The sequence below is a fragment of the Apodemus sylvaticus genome, chromosome 1 (genome assembly GCF_947179515.1).
Source record: "Apodemus sylvaticus chromosome 1, mApoSyl1.1, whole genome shotgun sequence".
Taxonomy (NCBI): Eukaryota; Metazoa; Chordata; class Mammalia; order Rodentia; family Muridae; genus Apodemus; species Apodemus sylvaticus.
In genome coordinates, this window is record NC_067472.1 from 122,377,886 (window position 1) to 122,390,566 (window position 12,681).

Sequence of the window (12,681 nt, forward strand, 5' to 3'; positions counted from 1 at the left end):
TATTTGAGTAGTTAGCACAGAAGTCATATATGAAATAACACTCATTATTTACATGCTTCCTCCATATCAAAGATTATGTTGCTATTGTTCTGTTTTTAAATTAACCGGATAAGGAGTAATCATTGTTTATTCAGTCTTACAGTGAAGGTGTTTTAGCAATCTTTTTAGAAAGTTATACTCCACAAATGAGAATGAGTTTGTAATAAGCAGGTCAGAAACTGGTATTGTAAATTTGTAGGTTAGTCTGATATAATATAATTTTCTGATCTTGGATCATATCAGCCTTCATTTGAGTGTTTACTTATTTAAGACAAAAATGAGCATCTACATTTTTGAGAGTCAAATAATACAAAACTTCCTTGCAAAATGTGAGCCACAAAACCATAGACAGATACTTTGAAGTGTTACATGAAGTAAACTACTTGGGCAGAAATTTTCTTGCAACCTCTTTAAAGCACACTGTACATCGCTGTTTCTCAGGCTATAAATCAGAGGATTAAGTGCTGGAGGCAACACAGTATACAACACAGAAAATAGTCTCTCTGTAAGTGATGTTGTATTTGAAGGTGGCTTTAGATAGACAGTACAACCAGTGGCAATGAAAACACTGAAAACAGTTAGGTGAGGGATGCAGGTGGCAAATGCTTTGGACTGACCTTTAGTGGTAGGAATCCTCAGCACAGTGGAGAAAATGCAAAAGTAAGAGAGCACAATACAGATGATACAAACCATGCCCAGACAAAGACCAATTCCAAAACTTGTATAAATGACCACAAGTGTATCAGAGCAGGAAATGCTTAACAATGAGGGAATATCACAGAAAAACTGTGGGATCTCAATGGAGCCACAGAAAGGCAAGGAAAATATGCCAGCTGTGTATAAAGCTCCAAAGAGTACCCCGATGGCCCAGGAAATACCCACCATCAGCACACAGTTACCACTGCTCATGATGACCTCATAGTGAAGGGGAGAACAGATAGCAATATAGCGGTCATATGACATTGCTGTTAGGAGAATTATTTCTGCACATGCAAAAGAAGTCATTAAAAACACTTGGAGGGCACAAGCCAGAATAGAAATTGAATTTTTGTGAGTTATGCTATTGATAAAGAAATTTGGGATTGGAACAGAAATAAAGAAGACATCCAACAGGGACAAATTCTTCAGGAAAAAGTACATGGGTGTTTGGAGTTTCAGATCCAGAGTGATTAGAGTGATGATGAGGAGGTTATTCATTATGACTGCTAGGTACATTACCAGGAAGAACAGCCCACATACAGTCTGTAGCTCAGGAACATCTGAGAACCCCATAAGGAAGAACCCTGTTATTCTAGTGATATTCAGCATACTAGAGTCTTCCACAGCCTGTCAGGTATACAAAATTAACAAAAATTAACACATTGATGTACAGAAATGCTCAGTGGAAATGGATGCAGAACGCTACCTAGATACTATGACATTGCTACAGCCCCCCATTTTATATTTCTATTAGGTGCCACTATTATTGGATAAATAAGTTGTACTAATTTACCGTTTGTAATGATTTCACCATGTTTTACTATAAATTTTTAGAAAAGCTTGAATTATATATCATCCCTTTCGTAATAGAACTGACTCTTTGAAATTGCAGTCATTCGGTGGGTAACAAACAGGAGAATAAAACCTTTAAGCCTCTCCCTGCTCTATTTTAGTTCTGTCTTAATCTTATCTCAAAGCTCTGATATGCTTTGTATGGCCACACTTATTATTTAATAAGGATTTGCCTAATGTTTATAAGTGTCCTTCTTGTACCTGTAATGATTTCAAAATATAGCTTATTGCCACATTTTGTCATGTTTTCTGGACTCTTTGAGTAGTACCCGGATTCCTTCTTTTGTTGGCTCAATCTTGCTTGGACAAAAGTTTTTTCACATGTATTTCTCAGTGCTGAGCCTGCAACCCTAAGCAGAATGATCATTTCCTAGGTACCATTTGTTTCCTTCTAGATTAATATATAAAATAGTAAAAGCCTTGCAATGCAAAAAATCATTCCACTTCCTAACAGACACAGTTTTTTTCTAAATTTACTCCTATTTACCCTTAGCAATTTTTATCTTACTGATAAGATTCATTATGCTCTAAACAGAGATAACAGTCAACAATGTCACAGTTTGACCAGGAATGGGTGAGATCAATAGCTCTTGTCCTTTTTTTCTGATAATCTATAACTTCTTCTTATTTTCAAATACATAGTTATATGTTTCTATTTTATCAAATTCCTTCCCTGACTTTTAAAGTTGTTTTTTATTCATTTCTGTGATCATTAGCCACTTCTAATTTGTTGAAACTTTGAAAATCTGTACCATAAGATTATCGTAACAAATTCCTTTCCTTAAGAAAAATAATACTATACATCACATTAAATTTATATGAATAAATATGAATAAATCAATTGTAACCTCTCAGTTACACTTATGCTAAATATTTAAACATATACAAATAAATATCTCTCTTATCATGAATGTAAACAAGGTAAAATGAGCATACATTTTCTGTTTAACCGTTCTATCATCTTATTTTTGTAAAATCTCATAAAAGGGAGTTACTGAGTTGAGTATTGGAGCTTCCTAGAAAATGAGAGATATGGACTTCCTAGTGAAGAATGTTCATTCGTGCGTGCATGCACACATGTGTGTGTGTTTGTGTGTGTGTGTGTGTAACAATACTAAATCTGTTTATCCTTCTAGTTTCTGCTTACAGGATGACAACTTTGTGACTATTTATTATTAAAAGCGTAGGCCATAAACTTTGGCTCTTACCCTGGATAACTCATAATTTGTTTAACTCATTCAAACTACTTTATGTCTACCACATAGTTTGTTACATCTTCCTCAATTTCAGCCTTCTTCCTTGGATTCTTGCCCAAATTCTCCTCTAGCATCTCCTTTGAATTTATCTCAAATCTTCTTGCATCTCCTTTTATTCTCTCACCAAGTCTCAGAATCCTCTTTCTTCCGGCCAGTGACCCACCTCCTATTTTATGTCTCAGCTCATTAGCTATATGTTTTACAGGTGGTGCCCATAAGAGATTCTTTCTACATGTGCATACATGTGCACTCATGTGCACAGATGCATGTAATATCTTAGTAAACAAAAACAACAACAGAAAGGAAGTATTGGATTTGAAAAAGAGAGGACAGGTACATGGGCTGGGAGTTATAGTGATGCATGGAATTGAAAAATATTTTACTTAAATCATATCCTCAAAAAAGGTTTTACAAAACAAAAGAGAAAAGAAGAAGAAGAAAATGTAAGTGACTAGAGCCTTGGCTTAGACTATGAAGCCCTTGTTGCTTTTGGAGACAATGTGAGTTCATTTTCCAAAAGCTACAAGATGGGTCATAATTGTCTTAGAATCCCATTCCAAGGCATGTAACACCTATTTCTGCTTTTATATGCACCAGGTATTTACAGTGTACACAGTGATAAATGCATAAAATACACAAATACATATGGAATTAAAATAAATATGTCTACAAGAAAGTAAATACTTAAACTAAGAACATTTTGAGTCACATACACACATTTGTAGTATGGACATGCCAGGATTTCTTTAAGATTTCTTAGTAAAGGAATCTTAAGAGACTACCATTTCAAAATATATCATCCAATTGTGCTTTCATAGGTCTCTTTAACATACAATGTTACGATTATTAGTTAGTAAGATCCAACATATGCTGATATCCTGCTGAGTCAAACTCTATCTGTAAGTACAATACTGGTTACTACATTTAGGTATTTATTTATTCCTTATTGAAAATGGATACAAAGTTAAATTAATTCAGAATTCTCAAATACCTGGAACATGGACTAGGCATGAGATAATTATAGAAAGGACTTCCAACAGATCCAGTTAAAAAGAAAATAAATTCAAAAATATCAACATTAAAATTATTGAAGGATCATATAAATGTTTGTGAATTCTTTAATTACAACCTGCAGTTGCAATTGTAGCCTCTGATAATAGTCAAACATAGGTCCTAAACTTTATCCATGTCTTAAAACAGAATAAAGCAAATACAAATAAGAAAATTATTTACTGTGTTTTAAATTATGATGAGATTTCCTTTGAAGCACCATATAATCCACAGTTCTATAAAAGCCCTTTTTAAGGCCTTTGACTGTAACCTTAATATTCCCTAAAGGAAAAATCTTTCTTAATAGCCTTCCTTATTTACTATTCTCTTAAGGCAATTAGTGTTAAGATAATTGGCATTTTCTGTAGGAAGGACTGACCATTTCCCAGAAAATACACAGAAAATTCATAAAGAAATTGGCTCACACTTTGCCTAGCATCATGTTAAACTAAATGTATATTATTTGGCTCATGACTTTAGCATAGGAATCATGTACACAGGATGGAAGAGAAGACCTGTTGTGCATAGTGAGGATCACATTCAACCTGAAATTATGAAGACAAATGGCAAGACAATGCTGACGCTCTGCTTGCCCTTTCCTTTTTATTCAATTAAGGACCATATTCTAAAGAATGTTGACCTTACATTCAAAGTGTACTTCCAAGGTCAGTCACTTGTATATGAAAGACCATCATGAATATATCAAGAAGCTTCTTTCTAATGTCATTTTATATCACATGCAGTTGAAAATAAATATAAATCATGATATATTCATTCTTTGCCAACTTGATAGTCAAATGATAATACTTACCAAATATCATACCACTACTGGTATATAAACTTTCATATTAATTTCATAATGCAAAATTCATTTTGTCTTTTAAGGTTCATAAAGTTAATTATTCTTTAGGAGTCTTCTCTTCAAATTTCATTTGAAACTTAGTTTGACCCATGAACTGTGAGCCTTTATAAAATCAAAATATAAATTGCAAATTATAAATACACAATGTCACAGTGTAAGAATTCCTACTTCAAGGGTGAAAAAGATGGTAGTACATAGCACAAAAAGAAACTAGTTTGAAACAAAACTAAAACATTAAAGAAACATCAAATGGTGGACCTCCATATCTGATATTTGGGATTTATGATGGTATCATGTGGGCTTCAATAGCCTTAGAGTGTTCCACAACTCGACATCTGCTACCCCCTCACTTTCATCCTTATTGAAGCTGGACCATTTCTGCACTGACACCTTTCATTGTTACATGTTCCAGATACCTGGCATCACCAAAATTATAAAGTCCCAACTGTAATTTGGGATTAATTTCCTAATTACATGCAATGACCAATCAAGGAGCTCTTCTGGGGAATTTTATCCTGCCACACATTCTCTAGATTCAGTAACCTGTAGAAACCTTAGTGCCAGCCTCTATATTCCCTTAAATATAGAATATTTGCTGACTGGAAAACCAGTTCCACATGGTTGAGTCTTCCAAGTTAGCCTAACACTTGGTCAAGATGTAGTCAACACTCTTAGATGACAGTTAGGATTCTAAAGGAAAGAAACTCACCCCTGATGTTATGTTACCAAAATTTTAGAAATGAAAATTTTAGATTCTAGCATTCTTGTAATAATGAAGATATAATATAAAAGAATATGGTAGTAAAATCAGAATTAGTTTTTCTTGTCCATGAATAGTGATAGGGTAGACTTATTTTTCTTAAGGGGGATGGAAATAACTGAGTTAAGAAATATATTTTGTGTAGCCCACAATTCAAGGTTTAATAATTTAGTTGAGTATACTGGCACCTGTTTAAATTGAAATTCAGCATACCAGTCTTCAAAAAAATTTGACAAAAAATGTATTATTCAAACTATAAGTGATATCATTGATTTTAGCACATGTCTTGGTGTTTCCTGTGGAGTGATCATGATGACCAAAGATCTCCAAAGCAATCTTTTTTGATAATTCTGTAAAATATATATTTAAAAACTTAATTATATATTCTAATAATATAATATATGGAATATAATATATAGTATATGCTATACTATATATTAGAGGAAGAAGATAAAATTAAGAATTTTGGGAGAAAATTTTTCTTTTTTATTATATTGGGTATTTTATTTATTGATATTTCAAACGTTATCCCCTTTCCCAGTTTACCCTCCACAAATACCCCATCCCCTCTCCCCTCCCCCTCCCTCTATGAGGGTTCTCCCCACCTGCCCACACACTATTGCCTCAGTGCCTTAGCATATCCCTACCATGGGTCATTGAGCCGCCACAGGAAGAAAGAGATGCATCACTCCATCCAAGTAATGCCCAATAAAGCAATCCTCTGCTTCATATTCAGGTGGAGCCAGGGATCCACAACATGTGTACTCTTTGGTTGATAGTTTATTCCCTAGGAGCTTTTGGGGTTCTGTTTGGTTGTTATTGCTGTTCTTCATATGGGGATGCAAACCCCTTTAACTCCTTCGCTCCTGCCTTAACTTCTCTATTGGGGTCAGCACACTAAGGTAGATGTTTGGTTTTTTTTTTTTTTTAACAAAAAAAGAATGCATTTATGCATGTATATGAGTACACTGTAGCTGTCCTCAGAGACCAGAAACAGGAATCATATCCCATTACAGATGGTTGCAAGTCAATATGTGGTTGCTGGGAATTGAACTCAGAAACTCTGGAAGAATAGTCTGTGCTTTTCACTGTGAAACCATCTCTCCAGATTTACAAGGCAACTTTTGTAAAAGAAAACATTTCATTATCGATGCTTTACAGTGTTCAAGGTTCAGTCTATTATTAGCATGATGAGACGCATGGCAGCACATAGTCAAACATGGTGCTGGAAGATGAAAGAATTCTATATTTTGATTCAAAGGTAGCAAGAAGTCTGTCATCCAGAAAGGAAAATGGTCTCTTCTACACTGGGCAGAGCTTGGGCAAAGGACACCAAAACCTATGTCCACAGTAACACAATAGCCACAAACAATATAAAGTATCTTGGTGTGATCTAACCAAACAAGTGAAAAGATATGTATGTCAAGAACTTCAAGTTTCTGAAGAAGGAAATTGAAGAAGACGTCAGAAAATGGAAAATTTTTCCATGCTCATGGATTGGCAGGATTAATATAGTTTAAATGGTTATCTTGTTAAAAGCAATATATAGATTCAGCGCAATCCCCATCAAAATCCCAACTCAGTTATTCATAGAGTTAGAAAGAGCAATTTTCAAATTCATCTGGAATAACAAAAATTCCAAGATAGCTAAAACTATTCTCAACAGTAAAAGAACTTCTGGGGGAACCAGTATTCCAGACCTCAAGCAGTACTACAGAGCAATAGTCTTTAAAAACTGCATGGTATTGGTACAGGGACAGGCAGGGTATCATTAGAATAGGATTGAAGACCCAAAAATGAACCCACACATTTATGATCACTTGATCTTTAACAAAGGAGCTGAAAACATCCAGTGGAAAAAAGATAGCCTTTTCATCAAATGGCGCTGGTTCAATTGGAGATCAGCATGAAGAAGAATGCAAATTAATCCATTCTTATTCCTTGTACTAAGTTCAACACCAAGTGGATCAAGGACCTCCACATAAAACCAGACACACTGAAACTAATAGAAAAGAAAGTGGGGAAGATCCTGGAGGACATGGGCACAGGGAGAAAGTTCCTGAACAAAACACCAATAGCTTATGCTCTAAGATCAAGAATTGACAAATGGGACCTCAGAATGACAAAGTTTCTGTAAGGCAAAGGACACTGTCAAATGGACAAATTGGCAACGAACAAATTGGGAAAACATCTCCACCTACCCTACATCTGACAGAGGGCTAATATCCAATATATTCAAAGAACTTCAGATGGCTGAGTAGCACCTTAAGAAATGTTCAACATTATTAGTCATTAGGGAAATGCAAATCAAAACATCCCTGAGATTTTACCTCACACCAGTCAGAATGGCTAAGATTAAAAACTCAGGAGACAGCAAGTGTTGGCAAGGATGTGGAGAAAGAGGAACACTCCTCCACTGCTGGTGGAATTGCAAGCTGGTACAACTACTTTAGAAATCAGTCTGGCGTTTTCTCTGAAAACTAGGCACGTCACTTCTGAAGGATTCTGCTACACTACTCCTGGGCATATACCCAGAGAATTCCCTAGCAGGTAATAAGGATACATGCTTCACTATGTTCATAGCAGCCCTATTTGTAATATCCAGAAGCTGGAAAGAACCCAGATGTCCCTCAACAAAGGAATGGATACAAAAATTGTGCTATACACACACACACACACAAACACACACACACACACACACACACACACAATGGAATACTATTCAGCCATTAGAAACAATGAATTCATGAAATTCTTAGACAAATGGATGGAGCTGGAGAACATCATCCTAAGTGAGGTAACCCAGTCTCTAAAGAACACTCATGGTATGCGTTCATTGATAAATGGTTATTAGCCTAGAAGCTCGGAATACCCAAGACACAATCTACATATCAAATCATGTCCAAGGAGAAGAAAGGAATGTCCCCTTGTTCTGGAAAGGCTCAGTGCAGCAGTGTAGGGGAATACAAGTACAGGGAAGTGGGAAGAGGTAGATGGGGGAACAGGGGGAGGGAAGAATGCTTATGGGACTTTCGGGGAAGGGGGATCGAGGGAAGGGGAAATAATTTGAAATGTAAATAAAGAATATATTGAATAAAAAAGAAAAAATATATTTTAATTAGGACATTACATACATATTTACACATGGCAAGCATTACCACATATCACTTGTACAAATGAGTCAACAGAGAATGCAGACCCATCATCAAATGGAATAAAAGACATATTATACTTCAGTCAAATATGAATGTCTATGGCTTTGGAACATGGAATTAGATTTTCTCAACTATATAAGCCATTTCAGGAAGCTATATAGTTAAAGAAGACAATACAGTTGCAAATAAAATTGTGTTTCCAAGTATGTTTATGCAAATACTTGTTAAGTGAGTTACACAAAAATAGGGAAGTTTCACATTTCCAATATATAATTATATATCTATAAAATTAGGTTATGGAAAAGAATCACTACAATCATTGAAATAAGTAAATTGTTCTTAAATATGAGAGCATACTGAGATAATTTTGAACAGCTCAGAAAGTATTATCAAGATGGTTTCCACATAATTATATTTTTCTGAAAAATTAAATGTTCAAAAACTAATGATATTTTTTGGCTCAACAACCACACTTACATGTAAAGATTATTTTGATAAAAGTTCACACACATATATGGAGATTTCAATGTAAAAATTAGGTAAGAGATGATTGCAGTGTTTATTAGGTATGGACAGTTAATGGAAAGATCTAGTCCTGGCTGCTTAAGTGCCGAGAAAAATTTAGTGTTGACTCTTCAACCTTAAAAGGGGTATGCATAAGAAGGTTCAGGAAACACTGTGAAGAGGTGATGGAAAGAATGTAAGAGCCAAGAGATTCAGAAAAAGCAATGTGATTCTCTCTTCTAAGCATGAAAAGAAAATGGTATTCCTGACCTCAGCATCTTCTGTTACTTTCATGAAGCATATCCAAGATTCAACCTCTAAATATTCACAAATTAGGGAAGAGATCTTGAAGATGGAAATCTCCAAAGAAAGCTATTAACAGTTGAGAGCTGAAAGGAAATGGATTGTTATTGTCATTAGTTAGGTAGCCATTATTCCATGTTCCAGTGAAAAGTTCCATACTCACTCTCAGAAAGAGGCCCTGAATTTTCCCACTGGGTCATAGAGCAAAAAAACATGAAATGAAGTAAGGACTTCCTCAGAACAAGGGATGGGGAAGGGATAAGATGTATGGACAAGAGGACCAATGTTAGCAGATATATCTATTTATAAAATGGTAAGGAATAAAATCAAAGCAGAAAACATTTTTTCTTGTAATATTTATTTATTCCACATTGATTTCCCATTCGAGTTCAAGAAAAATCTCAAGCATTATCATGTGGAACAAGCTGTCACTTCATTATATTTTATCAGATGCCTAAAATTGTGGCTTTCAGGAATCACTCTGGATAAGATGTCAAGAGGTGATTTGTTACACTATATTATTCTCAGTCTGTGTCTAGTTTGGTATTGTTCATTCTGTGTTCTGATGTTCAGTGAAGACTCTCTCACTTAGAAACTACAGTACTAAGGGGGATTTCACATTAATTCTCACTATAATGTCATTTGTGACTTACTTGTTCTATCATCTTCCCATCTCTTTTGTTCTGAAACTACACTAAAATAAATGAAAGCCATACAGCTTCTTAATTTAAAAAGAATCAAATAAAATAACACAAAACTTTTGGTTCTTTTCCGATCTCTTTCAGAATCAGATTTTTTTTTCTTTTTAATGACAAAGAAGAGTGCTCTGATGCATGAAATCATGACACACTCTCCTCAGTATACTGAGAATGTACTATGGAGGATATATAACCCTTGACTCAATTTTCACTTCACTCCTTTTCCATTTGAATATTGTATAAGAATCTGTGAAATTTAATGGTTACTTAAACTTGTTAAATATACCATTCTTATATTATCTCATTATAAACAAGTTGAATGTTTTCATCATTGTACTATTGAAATATTTTAAGTTCTATTCATTTATTTACAATTAAACATTACCCAGAAATATTTCATGCTTATTTAATAATAATCATATAGTAAAAGGATCTAGCTAAGTCATTGCTAAAAATTAATTGTAAAAGTGTCTACTATTGCAGTAATTATTGTCAGTTGTGGGTTTTTACCCTGTCCTTGATCATTCTGTTCCAAGATAAGAGATTCCAATTTTTATATTTACTATAAGCCTTTAAAGCTCTAAACCTAGGAAGCTATCTATCTACGCTCTAAATTATTAATATCTACTTCCCGCTCAATAACCCCAAGTTATAACTAATTATGTGCCATTTGGGTCCCCCCTAGCTACAGTTGACCAGTGCTCATGGCCAGGATTAAATAACTGACCTACCCCATGGAGACGTCTTATTGCCCTAGATTGTAAACCAAAATTCTGCATACACCTCTTCTACTCAGCTATGAGATATTGACTTCTTCATTCAACCAATAGTTTTAAATTAAAAATCAAGCTTACATAGCATCACTTTTTCTACTTGAATATTCCCTCATTCTTGGGAACAAACAGATTTGGGGCCCAATATTAGCATTACAATATACAACAACAGAACAAACCTCAGTGATACCCATTTTTTAATCTAAATAAAAAGTTGTTTTCTTACAAAAATAAACATTATACAGCAGGAACAACTATGAAACAATTATGAAAATTATGAAGTAATAATTACATGTGAAAATTTCACTCTATTTATATTTGGCAATTCAGAAGAAAATATTTTATTATCTCTCCTATACTGATGAGTTTAGATTTCTGCATCTAAGTCAATTTCTATTCTAATTTTCTTTATTCACTTAAAAAATCTTCTTGCATCTAAAACATTATTATTATTGTTGTTGTTTTCATTGTTATTATTTTATGTTTTTTATTACTGTCCAGACATTATACCCCCCCCCCCCCCCGTCTTGGTCTGCTTTTTGACTGTTCCTCATTCCATTCTTTTTACTGTCTCCTAGAGGATGACTCCACTCCCTTACCCTCACAGCACCAGACCTCCACACATCCTGGAGTCTGAAGTCTTTTTTTTTCTACTTCCTTTTTCTTTTCTTTTTTTTATTCGATATATTTTGTATTTACATTTCAAATGATTTCACCTTTTCTGGCCCCCTACTCCCTGAATGTCACATAAGCACCCTTCCCTCCCCCTCTTCTCCCATCCACCCCTTCCCACTTTTCTGTTCTGGTTTTGCCATTTACTGCTATACTGAGTCTTTCCAGAACCAGGGGCCACTCCTCCGATCTTCTTGTACTGCATTTGATGTGTGGATTATGTTTTGGGTATTCCAATTTTCTAGGCTAATATCCACTTATTAGTGAGTACATACCATGATTGATCTTTTGAGACTGGGTTACCTCACTTAATATGATGTTCTCCAGCTTCATCCATTTGTCTAAGAATTTCATGAATTCATTGTTTTTAATGGCTCCATTGTGTATATATACCACATTTTTTGCATCCATTCTTCTGTTGAGGTATACCTGGGTTCTTTCCAGCTTCTGGCTATTATAAATAGGGCTGCTAGGAACATAGTGGAGCATGTATCCTTATTACATGCTGGGGAATCCTCTGGGTATATGCCCAGGGGTGGTATAGCAGGATCCTCCAGAAGTGATGTGCCCAGTTTTCTGAGGAACTGCCAGACTGATTTCCAGAGTGATTGTACCAGTTTGCAACTCCACCAGCAGTGGAGAAATGTTCATCTTTCTCCACATCCTCGCCAAGACCTGCTGTCTCCTGAATTTTTAATCTTAACCATTCTGACTGGTGTAAGGTGAAATATCAGGGTTGTTTTAATTTGCATTTCCCTAATGACTAATGATGTTGAGCATTTTTTAAGATGCTTCTCAGCCATCCAAAGTTCTTCAGGTGAAAATTCTTTTTTAGTTCTGTACGCCATTTTTTAATAGGGTTATTTGGTTTTCTGGGGTCTAACTCCCTGAGTTCTTTGTATATATTGCATATTAGTCCTCTATCTGATGTAGGGTTGGTGAAGATCTTTTCCTAATTTGTTGGTTGCTGATTTGTCCTTTTGATGGTGTCCTTTGCCTGATAGAAACTTTGTAATTTTATGAGGTGCCATTTGTCAATTCTTGATCTTAGAACATAC

The 12,681-nt window shown here is 34.9% G+C and overlaps 1 protein-coding gene across 1 annotated transcript; it reads right to left on the reverse strand.

Annotated features, from left to right (window-relative positions):
• Nucleotides 1-339: 339 nt before the first annotated feature.
• On the reverse strand, nt 340-1,347 carry LOC127686534 (olfactory receptor 14A2-like). The gene has a single exon (XM_052184692.1). It carries the CDS (start codon nt 1,345-1,347, stop codon nt 340-342), a length of 1,008 nt encoding a protein of 335 aa, XP_052040652.1.
• Nucleotides 1,348-12,681: the final 11,334 nt, after the last annotated feature.